This window comes from Haliotis rubra, unplaced genomic scaffold (genome assembly GCF_003918875.1).
Source record: "Haliotis rubra isolate DU_JTF1 unplaced genomic scaffold, ASM391887v1 Scf39, whole genome shotgun sequence".
In the NCBI taxonomy this organism is placed as follows: domain Eukaryota; kingdom Metazoa; phylum Mollusca; class Gastropoda; order Lepetellida; family Haliotidae; genus Haliotis; species Haliotis rubra.
In genome coordinates, this window is record NW_025767068.1 from 1151243 (window position 1) to 1178606 (window position 27364).

The 27364-nt window shown below is 39.4% G+C and overlaps 1 protein-coding gene across 1 annotated transcript in view; it reads right to left on the minus strand.

The window, feature by feature from the left end:
- The window catches only part of LOC124286728 (proto-oncogene tyrosine-protein kinase receptor Ret-like), a 101101-nt gene extending 74384 nt beyond the window's left edge, over window positions 1-26717 (minus strand). The window contains 1 exon segment of the mRNA XM_046723153.1: window positions 26028-26717. Coding sequence (XP_046579109.1) covers window positions 26028-26073 — 46 coding nt within the window. The 5' untranslated portion in view covers window positions 26074-26717.
- Between the last annotated feature and the right edge of the window lie 647 nt (window positions 26718-27364).

Below are 27364 nucleotides of genomic sequence, written 5' to 3' on the forward strand. Positions count from 1 at the left end.
TTAGAAATAGATTACAAAGAGTAGTTATAGATGGCCGATCATCAGATTTAAAACATATATCGGCATGGGTCCCCCAGGGATCAGTCTTAGGGCCACTACTGTTCTTAGTATACATCCATGATATTGTCGATGGCATCAACAGCAATATTCGTCTACTTGCTGATGACACATCAATGTATATAGTTGTAGAAGACCCAGACAAAGCTGCAAGAATTTTGAATAATGATTTAAATCGTATTTCTGATGGGGCCGATATGTGGCAAGTTAATTTTAATACAACAAAAACTGAAACGATTTTATTCTTCCGCAAGTAAATCCCTCTGTATGTTCACCCATACAAATGAACGGAACTCATGTAAAAGAAGTACATTTCCATAATCATTTAGGTGTTTATCTTCAAAAAGATTGTTATTGGAAAAAACAAATTGAAGAAATAGTAAAGGCTGTAAGTCCTATGGTAAACTGTTTAAGAAGTTTTAAATATAGATCAACTAGATATACATTAGGATGTATGTATACCTATTATATACTTCCTCACTTCGATTATTGTTGTCACTTGTGGGACAACTGTACCAAAGAACAGTCTACGATTCTAGAAAATTTACAATTAGACGCTCTAAGAATTTGTAGAGCCGTGAGAGGAACTAGTCATGAAAACATTTCATACCATTAGTTAAGTGTAGAGAAATGAAAAAAAACTTACTTTATTCTACAAAATGAATAATAACCTTATTCCAAACTACTTATCTGATTTAATTTTTCAGTTTTAACCTCTTACAATTTGAGAAATACTGATAGTATTCGCACAATTCGTTGCCATACAGACTCGTATGCACGCTCCTTTTATCCAGACAGCATACGTTTATGGAACAATTTACCAACCGAAATAATTAAGTCACAATCAGTAAATTCGTTCAAAACACGATTACAGGCCAAACAAGGAAATATTCTCTTCGATAAAAACTTTGGATCCAGATTTTGTCAAATAATCCATGCTCGCCTCAGGTTGGGTTGTAGTGACTTGAACGCTCATTGTTTTGATAGACTTTTTTCAAATAATCCGAATTGTGCATGTGGGTTTCCGTGGGAAGATTCTCTCCATTACTTCTTTTCTTGCCCTTGTTATGACTTAATGAGATCAGATAAATATTTCTACACTAATGGTTGTCGCATTTCTCTTCCGCAAACTCGTTGTACGCGGCGAGAATTCGTTCTAGAACTTTGTTTGCCCAAAATGCTATTGGTTCGCTGGAGTCGTTTTCCTCTGTCCCTCTTTGCACAACTACTCTATGGGAGTCTTGCTGGAGTCCCATTTGGATTTCTGTATACATCCGAAAATGGAATAGGTTTTCTTTTCTGAAAGGCAAGGCGGGCGAATTGTGCTGGGAAGGGAGAAACCGTTTTCGGCCAATTCCTCTTTTCAAAATCTCTGCATAGAGCTTTCTGGCGGCAACGATCTCTTCGAGGCGATGGACTTCCTCCGTTCGTTTTTTCTACTTTCTGTTTGTATTCCTCCCGCATCGTCTATAGACAACTCCATGCATCTCTACGCCATTCTTCTGCATTGGCAGCATGCAAAATCTTTTCCAGTCGTCTTTCGCGATCTCTCGTCGACCCGCATAGTATAGTACGACCTACCACGATTTCCGGTACTTCCTCTATCTCGTATTTCGATTTTTCCATGCGGAATGCGTTTTTGGTCTTTCTTTCTCGCCGGGGGTAGCATCGGGGGGTAGCATCGTATCTGGATTTGGACCTTGGAGATGTAGCTGCCTCGGCCTACGACTTCGACATAGTATATTTCTCGCTTGGGGAGCTTTTGTACAGCATCGTAGTGGACCTATTTCTACTCCTGTAGTCGTAGTGGCCAAAATGTCTACTCGAAATAGAGGACATGCCCAGAATCCGAAATCGGCTGTAGCCCATTCTACGGCGCAGTTCCATCGAGTATCGTCTTCTACATTGGCTTTGGTGGGTTGTACTTGGATTCCGGATACTCTTCCCATGCCCGTGTGCGTGTACCAACCCACGAAGATAGTCCTCTGGGGTCTGTCCGCAAGCACCATGCAACGGTCTAGACATTTTGATAGATTCTCCCACTGCTTTGCCGGTGGTTGTACGACGAATAGGTTTTCTCCCGACAATAGCTCTAGTGATTTGTCTACCAAATCATCGGCCATTGCGGCGTTGGTCCTGTGCGCGTACAAAGAGACCTCTATGCGAGTACAACCTCTAGTCTGGACATCTGGATGGAGAAAGGTTTTCCGCAAGTGTTCGTTGGAACAATCCACATAGTCGACCAAATGGTCACTGATGTGTTCTCGTACTTCTCCGGCTTCGAAATTGGAAACTACTTTGTTGTAGATTTTTGTTCGCATTGTATAGCCATTCCAGGTTCCAACCCAAGTACAGACTTGGTTGCCTACACTACCCGTATTGTCTAGGATGGTAGGTCCCTCGCAGTCCATGGCTGTTGCACGATCTCTTTGGTTTCGAAAGTCGTGTCTGTTTTGAAGATATTCCACGAGACCCTTTCTATCTAGGATGCGGGAGAAATCCCTCGTATAGTCGATAGAATACAGTCCATAGCCATGTGCAAATAGAAATAGTTCGAATTTGGAAATATTGGCTTGTATTTGCTCCATAGTTATTTCCGAGACATCCACTTTTGCTACGAATATTCCGAATATCGGGTCATCTACGTGTAGAGATTCCCACTGCGTCTTTGCCACACAATTGTTATTTTTCTCGATTCTTCGTACAGTGCTCCGTATTGCAGAGGGGGCGTCTATGGCATATTGTAGCGTATTAACGATTTTGGTTTGCACGTAGCCCCCCTCTTGCTCGAAAGATTCGCGTAAAGCACTCGCTATGTTGGAAACTACAACGGATGCCATTCCTTTTTCTCCGATGGATTATACACGGCTCCTTTTCTACAGACACCGTCTTTTCGTCGAAGATGGCCGAATACGTAGATATCGTCCACAAATGTAGGTAGACCTTCCAGTGGTTGGAGGTTTGTTTTGCCGAGATTGCCATCGAGATAGTCTACAATGTCCGGTAGAAGATTGCGTCTCACGGTATTTTCCAGTAGGAGGTGGTATGCCACTGCTTTTTCGGCTCGCAAGCCCATATTTTCGAAAGTTGCTTCGACTGCCATTTTTCTGGAAATACAGATAGGTTGATGTATACCTACTTAGGCACCAAATGTCTAAATGGAAAATCTCGAAACTTTGGGCTTTTGGGTTCCATTGCATTTGGGTTGCCGAAACTCATGGTGCCCTACAGATTTTAAGGCTCCTATAAAACAAGGACGCATCCAACGATTGTCACACAGACAACACACCCATTTTTTATCATCGATAGGAGCGGATTCAGACACAAATAACCCTAACAACACAAAGTGATGCAGAACCATCATTGTACTACTACTGCATGTACTACCTTTGATAGTACATGAGGACCAAAAGGGCTTTGTAGCTGGTAGGTATATTGGAGAAGTAACTAGAATGATCTATGATGTGATGGATCACACAGAAACTAGGCTTATTACCTGTTATTGACTTTAAGAAACCCTTTGACTCGGTAGACAGATAATTCATGCAAAATGTCCTAGATTTTTTCAGCTTTGGACCTGATTTTAAAACATGGGTAAAGATACTTTTTGTAGATATTGAATCCTGGTTTAGTAAATGGATATGCAAGCCCCTTTTTCAAAGTTTCAAGAGGTTGTCGACAAGGTTATCCAATATCACCATATATATTTATACTGTGTGCAGAGATGCTAGCAAATATGATCAGAAGTAACAGAAACATACATGGTAATATACAAATGGCAAAAATTCTATCTCTTCTCAACAAATTTGCATATGATACTACAACTAACTTTAGACGGATCAGAAAAAAGCATCTACGCAACAATGAACATTTTATCTTCTTTTGCAAGATTTTCTGGAGTCAAGGTTAATGCTGAAAAAAAAACTGATTTGGATTGTGTCAAAAAAGAGAACAGGGTATAAGCTCTGTAAAGAGTGGAAAATGGACTGGTCACAGATCCAGTTTAGATTACTTGGTATAGAATTTGATGTTGACTAAATAATATGACAGATTTAAATTATAACAAAAACTTTGAGAAAATTCAAAAAGAAATGGCAATGTGGACGAAAAGAACCCTAACACCGTTGGGAAGAAATGTTGTTTCGAAGTCACTACTACTTTCAAAACTTAACCATTTGTTTAGTAGTATTCCTAGCCCCTCTAAAAATACAGTGGAAGATTTTCAAAAGAAGTGTTACCAATTCATTTGGAAGGGTAAAATTGATAAAATCCAAAGAAATATTATGCAGCTACCACCTAAATATGGTGGTATGAGTCTTCCTGATGTAACAACTGTTATTGCAGCACAAAAACTGAGTTGGATTAGGAGATTAATCTATAGCAATGCTATCTGGACAAAGTTGGTCTCAGAATAAATTTAAATGTACTTTATTTAGCAGATTCCACTTACATTACAGAGAAGATTACTCCCCACATTCATAATAGGTTTTAGGAGGAGGTACTCTCCTCATGGTCAACATACTTCTACAGCAGTAATAATGATGAAAACAGAAGTGATGAAGAGAAAATGTCAAAATCTATTTGGTATAGCAATGCTAGTAGAATTGGGAGTGAAGCTATTTATCTACAGCAATGGCATAAGAAGGATGTAACATATTTTAGAAACATGACTGATGATGATGGAAAAATATATGATTATAAAAACTTTGTAAAAAGATATAACATCAAAACAGACTTTCTGACTTATGAGGGAGTCAAGAAATCAGTGTCATCCTTGTTATACAACACCAATCCTTGTGTATAACCCAGCCCTAGACCCATTCTGCCTTATAACATGTCAATAATAAGCAATAAACAAGGCTGTTCAGCTTTTTATATGAGTTTATTAGACCCAACTTTTACAAAGTTCAAAACACTGTTGAAATGGGAAGATCATTTACAAAAAGAGTATACTGATACAGAGTGGAAGAATATTAATCTTATGGCAAAACGATGTACACAAAGTAGTGAATTAAGATGGTTTCAATTTAACATCATTCATAATATATTGAGTACCAATAATGTGTTATTTAAGATGGGATACGTTGAATCCCCAGCATGTTCTTTATGTAATGATCCACTTGAAACCATTGTACATGTTTTATATACCTGTCAGTATGCCAAACTCATATGGAGACAAATTTTAGAATGGCTTGCAAAGTATACTGAAGGAAGCATCGAATTCAGTGAAGAGAATGTGTTATTTGGATTTAAGGGTATGAATAATATTCGTTTGAATACAATAATTCTTATAACAAAATCTATGCTTGACAGATGTACTATTAGAAAAATCAAATCCTTTACAAAAAGAAATATATAGATACTACCAAGCAACAAAATTTACAGCATTCTCAAACTGTAAACAAGCAAGCTTTCATGCCTTTTGGCCGTCTCTGCATATGTATTTCAGCAACCCTGTGTAATGTATTAATATGACACTTAAATGATCACAGCCCTGTGTACATCTATAACACCTTTGGTCATCTCTACATATGCTTTTCAGCAACCCTGTGTAATGTCTTAGATATGACATTTAAATGAATCACAATCTTGTGTACATCTATGACGCCTTTGGTCGTCTCTATATATGTTTTTCAGCAACCCTGTGTAATGTCTTAGATATGACATGTAAATGAACCACAATCCTGTGTACATCTATATGCACATATATGTGTACGTGTATGTATTGTTGATATAAAATGGATGGAAATGTAATCAAAAAGTGGAAATAAAAAAAATATAAAATCATACTGACTCCGAGCCGACCAGTCCTTGTTGAACCCATTAATGCTGAGCGCCAGGCAGGGACCAACAGGTACCATATTTTTACGTCTTTTGGTATGACGCGGCCGGGGATCGAAACCGCGATCTTCCGCACTCCGGGTGGACACTCTAACCACTACACCACGGAGGCGGTTCAAGATTCGATTTAGTTGTAGTTTCTTTGCTGGTAGGTGTACCCACATTCCGTGTTGTTGTCTTCTCTTTTGTTTTGTTTTCATATGTTGGGGTTGTTTTCTTGTCTTCTTGTATATACAGACTGGGATCCATGACTGGTGGTCACGTAAACAATTAATCCTGTAACTATTGTCTACAGACACATTACTGAAGAATTGACAGTGGAATATCAATGCCGTGATCAGCCTGGACAGCTGAATCAATATCGACAAGGTGTTACATAAGCAAACTCAGGCAACCATATGGTACTGACAGTGCCTAAAGCATAAATAGGGCTATTATCAGATCATTAGTTAAGGCTCCGTTCTTCTCTGCTCTGTTCGAAATTAATAATGACGAACTTTCCAGGCATGCGTATTATCTTCTGCCTACTGCCTAGTATCAGTGTCAGTCTATCCATATAGTACCAAGAGTAGTATCACCGAGAGCTGTATTTGAACTGATTGAACATAACAAGACTATAGGGGTCAACACATGATATAAATGTTAGCAAACAGTAATCCCTATGTTGATTATGTTCGTTGCATCCCTCAATCGTGGGTTCTGATCACCCGACTCGGATATAACCTGGGTGTCTGCACTGAAACAAGTGATACACATCTAAAAGCTTTCCTCGCACAATACCCAGCCAGGTCATGCTATAACTCAACTGGGGCGGTAGGGTAGCCTAATGGTTAAAGCGTCCGCTCGTCACGCTGAAGACCCACATGGGTACAATGTATGAAGACCATTTCTGGAGTCCCCCACCGTGGTTGGTTGGTTAGTTGGTTTGCTGTTTAACGCCCTACTCAGCAATATTCCAGCTATATGGCGGCGGTCTGTAAATAATCGAGTCTGGACCAGACAATCCAGTGATCAACAGCGTGAGCATCGATCTACGCCATTGGGAAACGATGTTAACCGCCGTGATGTTGCTGGTATATTGCTAAAAGTGGCGTTAACCATACACACTCACTATAACTCAAATATTACCCAACCAGTTCATGTTATAATTCAAATAATATCCATTCAGGTAATGTTATAAATCAAATATTACCAAACCAGATCATTTTATAACTCAATTTATATCCATTTAGGTAATGTTATAACTCGAATAATATCCATTCAGGTAATGTTATATGTAAACTCAAATATTACCCGACCAGATAATGGTATGAATCAGACAATTCTTATCTAGGTCATGTTGTAACTCAAATAATATCCATTCAGATCATGTTGATAGTCAATTAATATCCAACCAAGTTATATTATAACTCAAATAATGTTGAAAGAGGCGTTAAACCAAGCCGGTCCATTCAATCATTTACTCTCAACAGGAAACCTCTTTTCATCTCAGCATATAGTATTTTTTCAATATTGTTTTAGCAGGCTTCGTAAATACACACATTATTTATCACCTTTGATATGAGAACATTGGTATTGATTCTCTCAGCTCCTAATTCACTGAGCCATAGAAAAATACTTTCTTTTAATTATCAGAGATGTTGGAAAAATGATTACTCGAAGTATGTGTGAAATACGAGTTTTGTGAAATACGTGAAATATATAAAAGTTATTAAAACAGAAATCACGTAATAACAAAAACTGTTGAAGCGGTTTCATGATCTCTTTCTGTCCTTCGTTCATGAAATAATCAACAAAAGAAATGGTTGCACAGAGTAGCATTGAAACAACATTGCAATGAATTGTTTCAGAGGATACAGTTTTTAAATGAAGTGGAAGCCACTGACCAACACTTTAGTGTGTTAGGATTGCTTGACGTCATCCTCCAGTAACATGCTGGTAATACAGTGGAGCCAACATTGAAGCGACTACGCATCGGTACCTTTAACGCTTGTATGCCTGAAAGCAAGGCGTCAATCTGCAGCCGTAATCACGGCTGATAGTACATTTAGATAAACACTAACATCATTACTCCGTAATTACTGTTACTACTTGAACTAAATATCGCATCACGTTTTTCTGCCATGATAATGAAAGATAGAAGACTGACAATATTCACATAATTTTTCATCTGTGCATGTAGCGGAGATAATTTCATCTCCGTTTCTTTGTGCATAATTCTGGAAAGAGATTGGGCGATTATATTTAGAAGTGAGACCAGCTTCAGTCGCGCCTTATTTATTATAATTATGTAATATCCTATATTCACTGTTAACGAAGAAATTAGAGTTAAACACAGGATCTGAATTAACACAGATCACTTGTGCTTTATATTATATACCAATCATCCCTATTTTGATTTATATGAGCCAGAGAGAAATTGAATGGTTTGGATCCCTGTGAGAGTGTGCATCAGTGTTTGTATGACAAGTAGGTGTGGGGTATCACAGTGTTCTGCATGTGTTATGTTTGAGTGTGCATCAGTGTTTGTATGACAAGTATGTGTGGGGTATCACAGTGCTGTGATGTGTTATGTGTGAGTGTGCATCACTGTTTGTATGACACGTATGTGTGGGGTATCAGAATGCTGTGATGTGTTATGTGAGTGTGCATCACTGTTTGTATGACACGTATGTGTGGGGTATCAGAGTGCTGTGATGTGTTATGTGTGAGTGTGCATCACTGTTTGTATGACACGTATGTGTGTGAGGTATCATCCACAAGTGCTGTGATGTGTTATGTGTGAGTGTGCATCACTGTTTGTATGACAAGTATGTGTGTGGGTATCACAGTGCTGTGCATGTGTTATGTGTGAGTGTGCATCACTGTTTGTATGACACGTATGTGTGTGGTATCACAGTGCTGTGATGTGTTATGTGTGAGTGTGCATCACTGTTTGTATGACACGTATGTGTGTGGAGTATCACAGTGCTGTGATGTGTTATGTGTGAGTGTGCATCACTGTTTGTATGTGTATGTGTGTGAGTGTATCACAGTGCTGTGATGTGTTATGTGTGAGTGTGCATCACTGTTTGTATGACACGTATGTGTGGGGTATCACAGTGCTGTGATGTGTTATGTGTGAGTGTGCATCACTGTTTGTATGACACGTATGTGTGGGGTATCACAGTGCTGTGATGATGTGTTATGTGAGTGTGCATCACTGTTTGTATGACACGTATGTGTGGGGTATCACAGTGCTGTGATGTGTTATGTGTGAGTGTGCATCACTGTTTGTATGACACGTATGTGTGGGGTATCACAGTGCTGTGATGTGTTATGTGTGAGTGTGCATCACTGTTTGTATGACACGTATGTGTGGGGTATCACAGTGCTGTGATGTGTTATGTGTGAGTGTGCATCAGTGTGCATCACTGTTTGTATGACAGTGCTGTATGTGTTATGTGTGGGTATCATCAGTGTATGTGTGATGTGCTGTGATGTGTGAGTGTGCATCACTGTTTGTATGACACGTATGTGTGGGGTATCACAGTGCTGTGATGTGTTATGTGTGAGTGTGCATCACTGTTTGTATGACACGTATGTGTGGGGTATCACAGTGCTGTGATGTGTTATGTGAGTGTGCATCACTGTTTGTATGTGTATCACAGTGCTGCTTATGAGTGTGATGTGTTATGTGTGAGTGTGCATCACTGTTTGTATGACACGTATGTGTGGGGTATCACAGTGCTGTGATGTGTTATGTATGAGTGTGCATCACTGTTTGTATGACACGTATGTGTGGGGTATCAGAGTGTGAGCATGTGTTATGTGTGAGTACACGGGTATTTGTGTGGTATCATTGTATGAACAGACATGGTTTTGGGTGGTATTACTGTGTAAATAGACAACTGTTCGTTTGGAATGTGTGATTAGAAACGTTTTTTGTGTAGTATCTCTGAGTCAATATACACGTGTTTGTGAGTTATAACCGTGTGAGTAGACACGTGTTTGTGCATTATAACTGTGTGAGTAGACAGGTGTTTGTGAGTTATACCCGTGTGAGTAGAAACGTGTTTGTGTGTTATAACTGTATGTGTAGACACGTGTTTGTGAGTTATACCCGTGTGAGTAGACACGTGTTTGTGAGTTATAACCGTGTGAGTAGACACGTTTGTGAGTTATAACCGTGTGAGTAGACATGTGTTTGTGAGTTATAACTGTGTGAGTAGACAGGTGTTTGTGTGTTATAACTGTGTGAGTAGACACGTGTTTGTGAGTTATACCCGTGTGAGTAGAAACGTGGTTGTGTTATATCTGTGTGTGTAGACACGTGTTTGTGAGTTATACCCGTGTGAGTAGACACGTGTTTGTGAGTTATAACCGCGTGGGTAGACACGTTTGTGAGTTATACCCGTGTGAGTAGACAGGTGTTTGTGTGTTATAACTGTGTGCGTAGACACGTGTTTGTGAGTTATAACTGTGTGAGTAGACACGTGTTTGTGAGTTATAACTGTGTGAGTAGACACGTGTTTGTGAGTTATAACCGTGTGAGTAGACATGTGTTTGTGAGTTATAACTGTGTGAGTAGACAGGTGTTTGTGAGTTATAACTGTGTGAGTAGACACGTGTTTGTGTGAGTAGAAACGTGTTTTTAGTTATAACCGTGTGAGTAGACACGTGTTTGTGAGTTATAACCGTGTGAGTAAACACGTGTTTGTGAGTTTTAACCGTGTTAGTAGACACGTGTTTGTGAGTTATACCTGTGTGAGTAGACACGTTTGTGAGTTATAACTGTGTGAGTAGACACGTGTTTGTGAGTTATAACTGTGTGAGTAGACACGTGTTTATGTGTTATAACCTGTGTGAGTAGACACGTGTTTGTGAGTTATAACCGTGTGAGTAGACACGTGTTTGTGAGTTATAACCGTGTGAGTAGACAGGTGTTTGTGAGTTATAACTGTGTGTGAGTAGACACGTTTGTTATGTGTGTGTGAGTAGACACGTGTGTGAGTTATAACTGTGAGTAGACACGTTTGTGAAGTTATAACTGTGTGAGTAGACACGTGTTTGTGAGTTATAACCTGTGTGAGTAGACACGTGTTTTGTGAGTTATAACTGTGTGTGTAAGTAGACACGTGTTTATGTGTTATAACTGTGTGAGTAGACGTGTTTGGCATGTGTTTGTGAGTTTAACCATGTGAGTAAATACGTGTTTGTGTGTTATAACTGTGTGAGTAGACACGTGTTTGTGAGTTATAACCGTGTGAGTAGACAGGTGTTTTGTGAGTTATAACCGTGTGAGTAGACACGTGTTTGTGTGTTATAACTGTGTGAGTAGGCACGCGTTTGTTAGTTATACCCGTGTGAGTAGACACGTGTTGTGAGTTATAACTGTGTGAGTAGACACGTGTTTTGTGAGTTATAACTGTGTGAGTTGACACATGTTTGTGTGTTATCACTGTGTGAGTAGACACGTGTTTGTGTGTTATAACTTTGTGTGTAGACACGTGTTTGTGAGTTATAACTGTGTGAGTTGACACATGTTTGTGTGTTATCAGTACATGTACGTGATCATGTGTGTTACCGTTGTGTGAATAGACTTGCTTGTGTGGGATGACTATGTGTGGGCTGACAGGTGTTAGCAGTGTGTGAGTAGGCATGTGTTTGTATTGTATCAATGAATGTCTGTTCGATAGTAATATAATTGTCAGAAGAAACTTTCGTTGGTGTAAACTAAAAAAGGTGAACAATATTACTGGCAAACCAATCGTATGCTACGCTCAAAAGAGTTTTCTTTATTATGCTACTGCGTAATATCCTGAACTGTGTAGAGACTATTCGGTTTACATGCACACAGTCAATATTCCTGCCACATGATTGTACGTGTACTAGAGACAAACACTTTAGCTAGCATTTGTCAAAGCAGCTGTTCATTTCGGCAGTCGCAGTTTCAGTAAATGTCGTGTCAGGTTGTCGTCATATTACTGGACAGGCAGTGGGCGAATCGACACACTGTAGGAAGTTATTACCACTTCACAAAGCCATGAATCAATCAGTTGTTAGCCGTTTAATACAACGATTGCCACCGTCATATCCTAGTCACCGATAATGCACACATACACTATTAATTCACAGTGCGTGATTTCAACTCATCGTGACGAGAACATGTGGTGCATTAGTATTGCATTTAGACTGCCTACAAACCAGCCGAAACAGGACCATGATGCTGGAGAGCCACACGTATGTTACAGTTTAAACCGGCATGCAAAATACGACTATGTGAACTAATTATGCATACGGGCTACATATCAAAAGCAGTATTTCTATTCTCAGAGAATCTGGTTTGGTAAACAAGCAAAACTTTGCTATTATTGATACCTCACTAGTACATATAAACAAAATGCACAAGAACTGGATACACAAAAACGACAAATTAAATCATATAAGTGCATTGTACGTCCTTATGAACCTTGAGCTTACAGTAACATTTCATTACTTGTGTACATATATTGGTCTAGAATAATTTCTTAAATCGTTTAGTCTTAAATATGTATTGAGGACTCTATCATGTTCTTATTGACATTGTTGGCAGCTGGAGGTATTCCATATAACACAGTTTGGAGGCTGTGGCCGTTTGCATAGAAATAGGTATTATTTCTAACAGCAGTGTATAACTTACATGGAAAAAGAAAATGAACAATATCGTCATTGTGGTATCCACAAGCGCATTCAGGGTTGTTAGAAATGTCTATTTATTTTATCCGCATTCAAATCACTACTGCCGAGCTTAAGCCGACAGTGTACGATCTGACAGAATCGCCTGCCATAATTCAGATCTTGATAATTATTTGATTCATCATTTTTAGCAGAGATTTGAATTCGCCGATTGAGTTAGCCAGCACGAAGTTATCAGGTAATGAATTCCATACTTTAATTGTGTCAGGTAGGAACGATTGTTCATATCTTTTAGTCCTACAATTTATTGTTTGTAGCTTGGATTTAATACGCAGGAACAAGGTCACAGAGGTAGTCAGGTGCGATATCGTTATTCATCTTGTTAAAATCAGTTAAATGTCAGTCCTTCTTTCTCTTAATGGTTTAAATTTTGTTCGACATATAACTTATGATCACTAGTGCCACGACTGCTCCACATATTGTACGAAGTAAATCTAGATGTAACAGTTCAAGAATACGTGATGCTCACTGGTTCAATCATCCCAGATATGACAACTATAGTCAAATGTCGGCATCATAGTTGATTTGTACATGCTTTCTAGCGGCTTTTTGCTGGAGAGGCGATATTTAAAACTTCTGAGACAGTTTATCATAGGGCTACCTTTCTTAGGTAGGAATCGTATCATTTTATGTTTACGAGAAAGATTGATTGTTTCGATTTTTATCATAATAATAATAATAATAATAAGGGCCTGACGATGTACGCCTCTCCGTGGTGGGCCTAGATAGGGGAATTATATTCCCTGAACTGAACGTACATCACCCAGTTAGGGCCGACCCCCCGAAGCTGGTTTTCACTGGGCTACAGACAAACAAGGAGCAAAACATCTCCGCAGCCCAGTCAGCCTTCCTCAGGTAGTCAAACTAACCACACTGGAGATGGGACTTGCCCCAGGGGAAGGCACAGCACCCGACTAAGAATATCTTGGTCAAACCATCTTAAAACCACACTACTAGAGTGTGCAAGAGCGACAGGATGGCCTGCAAATACTAGAATAAACGGCAAGTCGCTTAAGCTGCATTGGGACAATGCCATGCCCATGTATGCTTTCCTGACGGAGCAAAATCTGCGAGATCAATTCCGGCGGCTTAAAAACCTCATGCCCCGTGAGCCAGTTCAACCCACAACTGGAACCCGTCAACTGCTCAAGTGGCAGCAGACCCAAAACTTCTGATGGACGTTCGCGTTAACCTCTCTCCTCTTCCTGATGGAAACTCTTCTGGTACAGAGCCAATTGGCCCCGAAAATTCGGATGCTCACTCTTCCTCAGTTGCAGATATTTCTGAAAATCCTGTGTACATTTTGTTTCATTCTCTTTATGGTGAAATATCTGACATACCTTTAGAAATACGGAGGCCAATCAAACAAACAAGTGAATCTTTTCCCAAAAATGAAATTAATTTATTAACTGACATTATTTCTATGAAACTTTCTGCGGACTGTTCATTACATGAAATTAATTGCTATGTTTATACTGCCGCTAGAACCTTGGAGGAACTTCACACGGTTTCCAAAGGAAAATCATCTAATACTAAGAACAACAGATCCAAGAAAAACCGTTTTCACGTAAAACTGACGGAAACTAGAAAATACATTTCCTGGATAGAGCTGTGCCTGAAGTTAAGATCATCAGGGAGTACAATGTCTAAACGACAAAAGTCAGTTTGGAGAAAATTAAAATTATAGTATAAGACAACAAAAGGAAAGATACTTCTCCCAATTGTCGATTCCCTTAGGCCAAAATAAAGGTTTGAACTGAAAGAAAGAAAAAATGGGAAAAGAAAAATAAATTCCTCAAACAAAATAAACTTTTTAGAAATAATGAAAAACACTTCTACAGGCAACTTATCGTACGGTGATGGTGAGCATAATAAACGGCCTCCTATGGATGCCAATGAAAGGTTCTGGAAACAGTTGTGGTCTGTACCCGGTGACTGTAACCTGGAGGCACCATTGGTCCGTGATTATGACCATGCAATGCATAAGAAAGTAACTAGGTCGTTTGTCTGCTACATCTCATCAGATTTCCTGAGAAGTGTTATCAAAAAGTCCAAATCTAATACAGCTCCAGGGCCTGATGGCATTCGAAACCGGTACTGGAAACTGTTCCCCTGTGTCCAAACACCATTACTTCACTGCTTCAGTACTCTCGTGGACACAGGTGATGTTCCTCCATGGTTCTGAAAAGGTCGCACAATACTCCTCCCCAAGAAAGGAGACGTGACTGATCCCCAAACCTTCCGCCCTATCACATGTTTAAATACACAATGCAAATTATTCACAGGGTGTTTGACAAACCTCGTGTCACCATACTGCTCTGCTAATAATATAATTTATAGGGAGCAGAAGGGGGCGAGAAAGGGATGTTGGGGGTGCAGGGATCAACTTCTTGTACAGAAAATGATTTTGGAAGAGGCGAAAACATATCACCGCAACCTCTCCATGTGCTGGATTGACTACAAAAAAGCATACGACTCTGTCCCTCATGAATGGATTCTGAAGTCTCTTCATTGTATTGACCTCCCTGAGCGACTACTTGATTTACTCAAGTCTTTAATGAGTTGCTGGTCGACTCAACTTGAGATATACTCGCAAGGGCAGGTACAGACTTCGGAATCTATTCCAATCAGAAGGGGACTCCTTCAGTCCTTTGCTTTTTTGTTTGTCTCTAAATCCTTTGAGCTTTCTGCTCAACAGAGAGGAAGGTTACCATCACGGACCTCTTCAGTACAGATCCCTAACACCGCTTACTCATCTCCTTTACATGGATGACATCGAGCTCCTTGCCAAAGGAGATACCAACTTGAAAGAACAGGTTTTCCTTGTCGAGTCCTTTTCTAATGATATTGGCATGACATTTGGACTTGACAAATGTAATACTCTTCATTTGAACGTGGCAAGGTAGTTAATGGTGGATCGGTCAAGTTACAGGTAGGAGGAGTTATTGAGCATCTTGTGGAAAATTAGGTCTACACCTATCTTGGAATGCAAGTTCGAGACAAGCTCCAGAATGCCCAAATTCAAGACAAACTTCGGGCGGAGTACAAATCTTGATTAAAGAAAATCTGGAGCTCAGAGCTAAATACTCGAAACAAGGTCAAGGCCACCAATCCTTTTGCTGTGCCAGTCCTCTCCTATTCCTTTGGAATAGTTGATTGGACAAAACAAGACATTCAGAGTGTTGACCGCCTGACCAGAAGGATCATGTCTGATAAAAGAGCCCACCTACCTCGTTCCTCTCTCAACCGTTTATATATGCCAATCAATTCTGGAGGTCGGGGTTTGATTAATGTGGAGGCTCTTCATGATAGAAATCTTTTGTGTACTTTTGCACATATTTATTTATCGAATGATCCTCTGGTGATGCATGTGAAGACTCATGATGAAAGCAAGGAATTCCACAGCTATTTTAAACGTGCCAAGGTTGTTGGACAGAATCTGAAATTACAGGTTGATTTGTTGATGGCGATGTACTGCTGGATGGTAGCGATGGGAGTAAACCAGGTGAAGTCCTTCACCAAGTCTGCCCAGAGTCGGTCTTTTGTGGAGAAGCTTTCTGAGAAGCCATTGCATTGTGTGTACATGCAGTGTGTGGAACACAATAGCAATCCCACCGACTCCTTCGCCCTGAATGAAGTTGGCTGGTCTCAAATGTGAAACTGAGGGCTTCCTTTTTGCTGCTCAGGACCAGTCACTTCCCACTCGTAATCGCCTTAATATGATTTTAAAGAAAATATCAATCTGAAATGTCGACTGTGTAATGAATTTGCAGAGACTGTCCAACACCTTGTTAGTAGATGCCCTTCCTTGGCACAAACAGCATATCTTAAGAGACATGATGGCATGGCTCGCTGCTTTTATTACCGTCTTCACGATGCCTGTGGCTTTGACTCCGAGGTCCATCCATGGTACGACCCTGAACATGTCCAGGGCGTCATGGAAAATGGTGCTTTCAAACTTCTGTGGAACAGGCCCATATACAGTCTCAGATACAAACCTGATCTGGTCCTTTTTGATAAAGCCAATGAATTTATCTATATCATTGAATTTTCTGTCCCTTTTGACAGCAATGTGATTGACAAGACTCAGGAAAAGCATGATAAGTATGCGGACCTCGCCTTTGAAATGGCTTGCTTGCATCCCAAGTACACTGTCGTCAGGCTCTCCATTGTTCTCGGTGCCCTTGGTTTGGTACCTCCTGATCTCTTGGCGCAGATCAGGAGAGTGTCCGGGTTCTCCACCGGGAGCACAGCCCTTCTGTCACTCTTGGTAATGCAGAAGGCTGCAGTGTTGGGAAGCCTTCATATTCTCCGGAAAGTTCTTGGTGGGTTCGACTAGGCAGTGCTTCCTGGGAGAAGTCCCATTCGCTGTCTGGGCTGCGTGTAGAGGGGGCGAGGGCCCTGAGCTGATGATGAGCCTTACCAGCCTGACTGTGCCAGGATCACCCGAACCCTCTCTGCTGCTCTTTAATCTGTAAAACATAATAGATATACGGTTTAAATCATCGTTCAGACAGGATGCGACAATATCGTGATCACCTACAAGTACAGGTTTATAATCGGATCAGAATCCATTGATAACGGCCTTTTGTAATCTGTTTTCTAAATACCTCTCAAACCAGTTCAAAAGACATCCAACGACGCCATAGGTTTGAAGTTAAGAAATGATGCCCCTGTGCCATACCTTATCAATGCCTCACTAATGTCAAAAAAACAACTCTGGCCTCTTTACCTTCAACAAGTTCTTCGTGATAAGATCATACAAATAAGTTGATTGGTTAGCGGTAGAGTAGCCTGGCATATAACCCGACTGTAAATTGGTTAAAATATCACTGTCTCTAAAGTAATTAAATACACGTTTAAAAACACATTTTTAAAAAACTTTAGACAAACAGCTCATTAATTGGAACATTCATTTAGACTATTCTTCGTATGATGAGGGATGACTGACGCTTCCTTCCAAACAGCTGGAAATATGTATTTTTGAAGAGACAAATTAAATAATTTTGTTAAAAAGGGGCTAAACTTTTCAGAAATATATTTCCTATTCCATCTAGTCCTGTAGCTTTTGATGGATCGAGAGAGAGGAGAATATGTTTAACTTCATCAAGTGTAAGATTGACAACATTTAGTGAGTCTGTAGCAAGTTCAAAATGACATTCGGGGTGTTGTAAATCTGGATTATTTACTGAAGACTGATTTACAAAGAAATCGTTTAAAACATCTGCAATGTCTTTGGGGTCGTCGTAGATAGTGTCATTTGATATGATTGGTGGAAAGTAGTTACTTTCATACTTTGTTTAATATATTGCTTTACCATACGACACCATGTTTTTGTACCCACCAAGGAATTTATCCTATCATAAATTTTTAATCCCATTTTCTTTTAGAATCGCGTATTAAGTTGACAACCCTATTTCTGACTGATCGGAAATTAGCCCAGTCGGAAGGACGGTTTCGATCTTTAGCTTTTTTATGTTTCGCTTACGCTGAACGGATTACGATATTCACCCATAAGCGATCTTTAGCTCTAACATTGACCAGTCTATTTGGTGTAGTTTGATATACTTTATTGTTTTCCGTTAGGATTTCTACTGCACTGTTAATATTACCAGAAGAAAATAGTTCTTTTTATCATTTCGTTACCATGTCTTTGAACACTCTCTTTATCCGTAGATTTAAATCGTACACGACTCTTTTAATTGCTGCATCAGTCTTGGTAAGTTTATCTTTTATCGTTAAGACACCTGGACAATGATCACTGCATATGGGATCGAGTACGTCTTCAGGAGCTAAGTACGCTGTTTTCACGTGTAATAAACATCAATGAAAGTGCAAGAGCCATGCGTAATCCTTGTTGGTGTATTTATTATCTGGTTTATCCCATACAAACGTAATGTTACTTTCTTTACTTTTTTACTTTAGCGGTGATTCTTCCAATCCTAACAATTATAGAGGAATTTATCTTTTAAGTGTAATAGACAAAGTTGTCACATCTATTTTAGAACCCAGACTGCGACAATTCGTTGAATTCAATAAACTGTTGAATGAAGGACCAGCAGGATTCCGTACTAACTATTCTACTGTTGACAATATCTTTACACTGACTGTTCTTGTACAAAAATACTTGGGGAAAACATAAACACCGCTTCTACGCGGCTTTTATAGATTTCAAAAAAAGCAATTGATTTTGTAAACAGAAGGAAAATGTTACATCTTCTGTGGAAAAACGGTGCCCATGGTAAGATCTATAAGGTGTTGGAAAGTATGTATTCTAACGTGTTGTCCTGTATTCCATCAGGTAGATGCAGAACATAGTCGTTCAACACTTCCGCTGGAGTTAGGCAGGGCTGTATGCTCAGTCCGCTTCTGTTTATCTTTTTTATAATCAGCTTGTTAAAGAACTTAATGAAAGGAACAGTAATGGTATATTTGTAAATGACTGCATTAAGTTAATTAGAATACTATTGTTTGCAGACGATGTAGTCCTGGTAGCAGACTCGCCAATTGACTTACAATGAAAGTTAGATATATTAGACCAGTTTTGTATAATGTGGGGTTTTGAAGTTAATCTTGAGAAATCAAATGTTATAGTTTTTAGAAATGGATGGTACTTAAGAAGATCAGAAAATGGTATTTTGCGGGAAAGGAACTAGTTGCTACAACATACTATAAATACTTGGGAGTCATTTTCTCATCTTGTTTAATCTGGTCTAAAAATTGTGAAAATATAGCTTTACAAGCACAACTTGCATGTTATCCGATTTATCGTTTGTTACGTAACTATCCAAATATTGGCTTTAAAACTATATTTTTATACAAAAATAGCTCCTATAGCCTTATATGGCAGTGAAATTTGGGGATACTGTTTCAGAGACTCAATAGAAAAGATTCATAACAACTTCATTAAGAAATATTTATCAATCAGTAAGAAATCTTCTACTATAGCTGTTTTGGGTGATGTTAGCAGATACAACCTGTGTGTAGGATACTATTGCAATTGTATTAGATATTGGTGTAGGTTAATCCGTTTACACCCTTCACGATATCCTGCAACATGCTATCGAATGTTAAAGCAACATGATGAAAATGGTAGCCAGAATTGGGTCTCCCATGTACGTACACTATTATTCACAACAGGTTTTTCATATGTGTGGATTAATCAAGAGTTTGGCGATATTTCCCTATTTATGTCTACATTTATAGGAGAATACGAGTGAATTGCAATAATTTGCTGGGTGAAAGATAAAGTCATCAGAAGCATATTCAAAAATGTTCAATTAAAAATTATGTATAATTATGTTTTAATCGCGAAAACAGTTTCTGTAAATCTCAGCTTCGGCCATTATGCATATTTCGCTGGAACCCTAGTGACCTTTCCGCTCGTGACGTAAAATGTGCCTGGAGTCCGCCATATTGCCAAAGACCAAGTGCTACAGTAGTACAAATCGTGTTGTTTCTGTCGTTTTTTTAAATGGTACGATGGTGTATTCTGTTGCCTGGGGATGCACGGCATCATCGAACATGGGAAAAAAACAACATTTCCTCCCTTTTCCAAGTGAAATGACAGATTTCGGCAGGAGAAATGCGACGATCATTCCGAGTCGGACGCAGATGAAAGAAACATGCACGCATGGGGTATGGAAATCCCCAAGCTAGGCTGAAAAAGGAAAAAATACCCACGAGATTCATTTATACTCCATCATTCCCTGTAACAACTTACTGTCAGTGGTATTTTTAACATAAATTAAATCAAGTCCGATTGGCAGTCGAATTGCCCCCGCTACAAAATGACCCTGTGGGGTAGTCAAAATGCCCCAATTTATTTAAAATGAATTAATATAGGCCATAAATGAATAGTTTTGTCAACTTTGATATTATGTTCTTCATATATAAGTATATACATAGTTATGAGTTTACTAATGAACATTTATCAGAAATATTACTTCCTAATAACGTATATATGAAGAACATAATATCATAACAAGTTGACAAAAACTATGCATTTACGGCATATATTCAATCATTATAAATAAATTTGAACAAATTAGAATGAATGACCAAATTTGCTGGGGCATTTTGTAGCTGGGGCAGTTCGACTGGTACACATGAGATATATATTATCAAAATCAGTAAGAGATTTCACATAGTAAGTAAGAGCTTGAAAATGTTTCGCTATAACGTTCTTTTCGGTTTGGAGCCCTAAATGATGCAGTCTAGTCGAAACATTGCCGAATACAACGGCAAATCATGAAGTACTTGTTTCTTTCATTGTTTTCCATTTTGTCCAACTACGCACGTCGGCATCAGACTCGCTATTTATCAGTAGTGTGTGCCGTGAAAGTTGTTCTGTATTCTCATTGGCTGACAAGATGCCATTCTAAGGCTATGACCGAGTACAACAACTATTTCCATAACCAAACAATGGGGAAACATACGTTGTCCTGACTTGTATTTTATAATTAACCAGTTTTCGGGGAATAACTTATCTGCGTCGCGAATATTATCTCTGACTTGATACTTTATTAATGAGAACTAGGATCCTAATTTTTTTCAACAAAATAATTACAGTGTAATTTTTGAAGCAGGTAATTTTTATTTTCCGTCGTCTGAAGCATAATTATTTTGTTTTTAAATCCCAGACACCCTACAGTCATCCATTTGACACAAAATGAACTGTAATCACATTTTTTTTAAATAATTCTTAGTGACTGGTCATATTTTTATAGGGGTGAGTTTGCTGGCTGGAACTGTATGACATTTTGCTGACAAATAGTAATCTTGTTAATGATATGGTCTATTTTTAAATTTATTTTGACCTCAAGCCGTGCCTCCGTTTCGCTTGATTCTTCTTCTTCATCTTCAGTGGAAGATTGTCTTGCAAGATGTAAAATCGGATCGTATTGATACGGTCTAACATCCATTTCAGCAATGACATCAGGAACATCTTTTATTGCTTCAGAATCCACGGACACTGTTAAGTTGTGAGGTAAAATCAAAGAGGAAGCCATCAGCAACAGGCACATATGACGTCATGTCACGTGATACCCCCTCTGCTCATTAACTGTCGGGAGTTTCCGTAATAGGCGGAAATACGAGTACGTTTTTGTGTTTTTATTGTTATTTTACAAACTTTTTGTTCAATATTAATCACGGAATGTGACTTTTAGAATATCGTTTACAATATATCAAAAGTTTTGTTTTCGTTCGTATTCTCCTTTAAAAAGCGCTGTATTGAAATAAATGTTCAAGACTGGTATACAAGACTAAACAAGTCACATTATCTTTCCTTCTATAAATTTATTAAAACTGTTTGTTAAATTAAGGTGTCAGTCTCATTATCTCAAAGTCCAGAAGTATAGGCAATGTAACAATGATAACATAAACGATATAACCTGCACACGTTGTTTACATGAGACACAAGATGAATATCATAATACTCTAATCTGTCCATGTTATGAGTCTCTTAGAAAAGTGTATGTACCTTCCTTTTATATCAATACTCCCACAAGGATGAAATTCTGTAAGTTATTAGCATGCAGAGATTTATCATTGATAAAAAATGCTGCTATCTTTTTAAAGAGAACCCAAATATGTATATGATCTCACTATACAACCACACCGTATTATTACCGCTATTGTGATGTACTCTGGGCCATGAGGCCTTAATTTTTAAATAAAGTCTGTTTGTCTGTAATGTTACTCTCATTTTGAATGTCTATATTAAAATCACCGGCGATAACAGTAAATATGTGTAAATCAATCGCCATGTTATCGGTATGGGGACTCTGGTGCCTACATGGTTCCTAGCAGGCCCAACGGTTAAGCCAGACATTAAAACACACACATAATCTACGATTAAACCAATGGTCGGCATAAAAATAAGTTGAATGACATGGACTCTCCGTGGGGCAACAATTTTACACAACTTCAAACTCTACCAAGAGCCGCTAACAGGGTTACTGTTCTCAAAACTCGCCACATAAACACGAGTGCAGTGAACGTTCAGATAGCTTTTGCTTGATAACAAAATGAACCTCTGTTGATTTGATATGTCACTTGGTAACACTCATTTCCTTACCGCCGAAAAGCACTGATCCATGATCCGTCACCATTGGCATTGTGGTCAACATCCTTGGCTCGTTTACGAAAATGTGAAATGCCTTAAGTTGTTTTCATTATGAGTTTTGACATGCTTCACTAGAGAATAATCAGAAAAATATCTGCGTGCAAAACTGCCTTTTCATGAACAGCCTCCACGTTAATCGTGTCCTGTTCGTCCAATCAACAATACCAAAATAATACATAAGGACGGGTACACCACAAGTATTTATGACTGTTTTTCAAGTGTTCAATTAAAAACTCAACATTTGTATTCTGCCGGAAGTTTATCCTTTAGATGGACATTCTAAAGTTCTGTTTCTAACGTGCATCACTAAGTACAGGTCTACGCCTGGCTTTCCACGAGATGGTCAATAACTTGTCCCCCAGAATTTGACTGACACACCTTCTTCTGTCTTGCCATGTTTCAGGTGACGATTGTTGCATACTTTTATAATCATTAGTTATGAAAATCAGTGAGGATACGTGTTGTTTTCTAAATACCATTTTACGAGTACTGCTGTTCTTTGTTGAAAAAGTAATTTATTCCTATCCGGATTCTTGTTCTAAAGTTTACTTTACTTTATCAAATGACTACATAAAGTCCTACTTTCCTGTTCCTCACAGCAATCTACGATTATAACAGTTTAACAAAACGGCAATGGTGGGATTCAATGGGCAGAAAAGGGCCGCAACATAGAGAGTGGACTGAAGACGGAGCCGTTACCAGTTGTACTGAACTGGTCATCGACCCAGGACGGGTATGGATGACAGCTCCCAAGATTCAGATTCCCCGATGCTGCTGTTTCACAGGACATGATATATAGTCAAGGGGCTTTATCATCAACTGATTCGAGATACACGTCTAACTAATTGAACAAAAATGGTAAAATCGGGAGAAAACAGATGTTTAACAAACAGTGATTGTAAGGGGAAACCAGAAAGACGACAAACCGATTCTGTGCAGTTCCGAAACAACCAGCAGTAGACAAACTGGCTCGATGCACTTCCGATTGACATAGCAACACGGAAATACGTTTATCTTTGTAAAACATGATAACTAAATACATGAAACAGTTTGCACGTGCCCCACGGAGTAGAGTGTCATTCGTAATTTTGACACTTCCAAGGACGGTCGATAAATCTCTGTGGACCAGTTCTGTCCACCTTATTGATTACTGTTATCATACCGTTATGATTTACTGGGTGTCATTGCATTGTGTGTGAACTGGTGATGCAGAGTCTGCATCCCGTCTACGGGATATGGTCATGCTGGCAACTTGCAACAGCTAGCGCATAGTGGCCAATACTTTCGGTGTTTCACTGTGTGTAGTAGCAGACAGGTATAAACAACTGAAAACGATCATCCCGCACAGCGCGTCCCAGATCAATAACTGAAATACAGGATCGATTTATCCAAAATCAGGCTGTACGAAATCGAGCTACAACAGTGAATAAAATTGCTACAGACTTCCACGGGGCCACTGGAGTACGAGTCACTTGTCAGGCGATTATCGTCTACATGCTGTTCATCGCCATGCTCAACGGCCACCTAATGTGCTGCTCTTATTAATCGCCATATTTGTGACCTTGAAATGAACGTCAAGCCAAAGTTCATCTGAGACCCTATGACAGAGCAGGATGGATCACTATTGGCACAACGGCACCCTTTGTTGTCCCGCTTGTAAGGCGTGTGGATCGACACAATTGCTCACGAATCGTCAGTGCTGACCTACATCAGCACAACATCTATAGAATGCCACACCTAGCAATCAACCTCGACACTTTCCATTAAACCAGTCTGTGACAAGAGAGGAAGGCGTGTGGTCATTGTCATAGGGAGGCGACTGCATTGTATGAACTCAAATCGCTTTTGGGAGACCCACACGCACTTTGCTTCGTTGACTGAACATTTCTTTGATGAAGATTTAACAAAACGTATAGGCATCACTTTGAAAATTTCCATCTATATGTATGCAATACAAATGATCACTTTTTAGAAAGAAATGACCTGAAGTTCATGGTGTCAGTATATATTTACGTTTTTTAGGAAAACTACACTATATTTTTGGTGTGGGTGCGACAGAAGTTCAAATGTCCAATTGCTAAAACAACATTTTTCGTGGCATCTGGTGGTTACGCGGACAAACTGGTCAGCTTCAGCCGGAGACCCGAGCAATTGATTTGGTGACTGTGACCCTTCCTTCAGCATGTGTGCTTCGACAATTGAATGTAAGAATAGTAAGTCATTATTTAGATTATTGATACTGCTGGAACATATGTGAAACTATAATTGACATTGACCTTAATATATATAAACACGCTGGCAAAGATACAATCTTCATCAAGCGTTCTGATTACACTTAAAATGTCCTTCTTTCGTAGATTGCGACACACGAATATTGGAGACATTGTGTCGTGTGTTGTCCTGCGCATAGAACGCAGGTCACAAATCAGTTGAGCGCGGAGAGTGCTTGGATGGGTGACTGTGTTTGGCAGTTTGACTCCTGAGAGTTTTTAGGACTTCAGTCCTGCCCCACAACGAAGCACATGTGATACATGTTGTCTTACCTTAGGCAAGTGAGTTTGTTCAAAATTACCCTGTTCACCAAGCAGAGAATGGGTACCCGGTGGGATAAGTCATGTGACTATCACCTTCTAACGCTTCACAGGCAGCTTGGGGTATCCGGGGTAATAATAGTCAGATTGTGATTGTGCGCTTTGAGTATCTTAGGCATGGATATATGCGCGGTACAAATATGCTCTTGTTATTGCTATCATTATCATTATTATTATTACTGCTCTACGCAGCTTTTAACAAAACATATTGTACCCATGTTGGGATCGAACCCGGGTCTTCGCGTGACAAGCGAACGCTTTACAAGATAGGCTAACCCACAGCCCCGGAAACAGCGTATGGACATGGCACACCAATACAATATGATGGCCTGTGTGTATACCAGCACCGACAAGATAAACACCTGCTGCTGGTTAACGAGGGCCTAGACATATGCTTTCACAAACAGGATATATTCATAGTCATTTATAACAATTTCAGAGACAGGGAGTACACATTTATCATACTTAAAATTCATAATTCGGACACTTTTGTGTTTCTTTTTTCAATTTTGAAATCAAATGATGCAAAACGTCTAATGTTATAAATAGTCAGAAAACGCCAAAACCCCGATAAGAGCCGTGAAACAGCTATGCATAACAACGAGTGTGAAAATCGACATTCAGTTCATTAGGTAAGGAATACCAGGTCAGTCATAGAAGTATCAGGTAGATAGAAGTTTACTGAAGCTTACCTTTACACAGGAAAGTTATGAAGAGGTAAGTCCAAAGACGGCACATGATGAGGACTAGCGGACGGAACAGACTGACCCCTACACCAATCACAGGGTGGCCTATGACATGATTCCCCTGCAGAGATCGCTGCCAAGGCGCCACTTTAAGCTGGCTGCGTGTTCTGTGTTAGCGTCTGTTTAAGTTCGCCCTGTGTTATGCTGGTGTATGGCAGCAGTGTTCTTCAGCCCTGATGAGGAGGTTTAATCATCTGACGCCGACAACGCGACATCATTCCCAAAGGTTGTGTTGTCACAGGCAACGTGTCCATGTATGGTGGAGGTGGGATACGAACATAGCTCACTTTTTCAACGTTCCACTTACATTCTTCAAATTATTTTTAGAAGGTTAAATTCTGATCGAATTTTAATTCTGATCCCGGTGTTTCAATCACTGAGGTAGATCCCTCTTCTTAGGAATTATTCAAATACTCACGATGTTTCCTGACGTGGAAACACACCTGTTTCAAAGACACTTGGTGACAGGCCACTGACTTAACAACTTTCATCCGATGTGGTTGGGAACTTTCAGTGATAAACCTGCTCACTACGAGAAGCTAAGAGAATCTATTGATCTGATATCGGGCGACTGCCAGACTCGGCCTAGCGGCCAGTATTTGTACTCTGTGTTGTAAATGGCTCCGCTAATATCCGGGAAGTATTGCCCAACCCAAATGAAACCGTAGCGACAGAAGAACTGTACGTTACCCTCTTAAATTAAACCACTGATCCTACTTCGTTAATGGCAGTAGATCATTGGTGCCTGTACGGTCTTAATCATTCTCTTTTATCAACGAGAAACTAGCTTTATATAGATTTTGCAAGGAACATGGAGCTGCGATTGTTTCTGAGGTAGCGGTGGATTGAAGTGCTCTCAGACTGCAATAATTGCTCCAAACAGATGGCGGAGAATTACGTGGCATCATCACTTGTTTCTCGTGTATGTGTGGTTATCACAGAGTATAATCTATAAAGAGGAATAGCACAGATAATGGTTACAGTGTCGGTTAAAAGGATTGTTCTTATTAACAGTGTCCATACAAAATGTTTCAACACTTATTCAATGCTGGTGGAATATTTTAAATCTATACGACTGATATGATACAACTTCCGCGTAATGATTTACGTGATATAATTCACGTGAACTATCATGGCCACCATGTATTTAGGTACTACCATATCTTAGTTTCATTGAGGATGAACTAAACATGCCCATTATTTACCGTGTGTCAAAGACAACATTACAGTACCGGTACTGTGACTGATAGACAGGTGACGTAAAGTGTGAAAGGATACAGGTA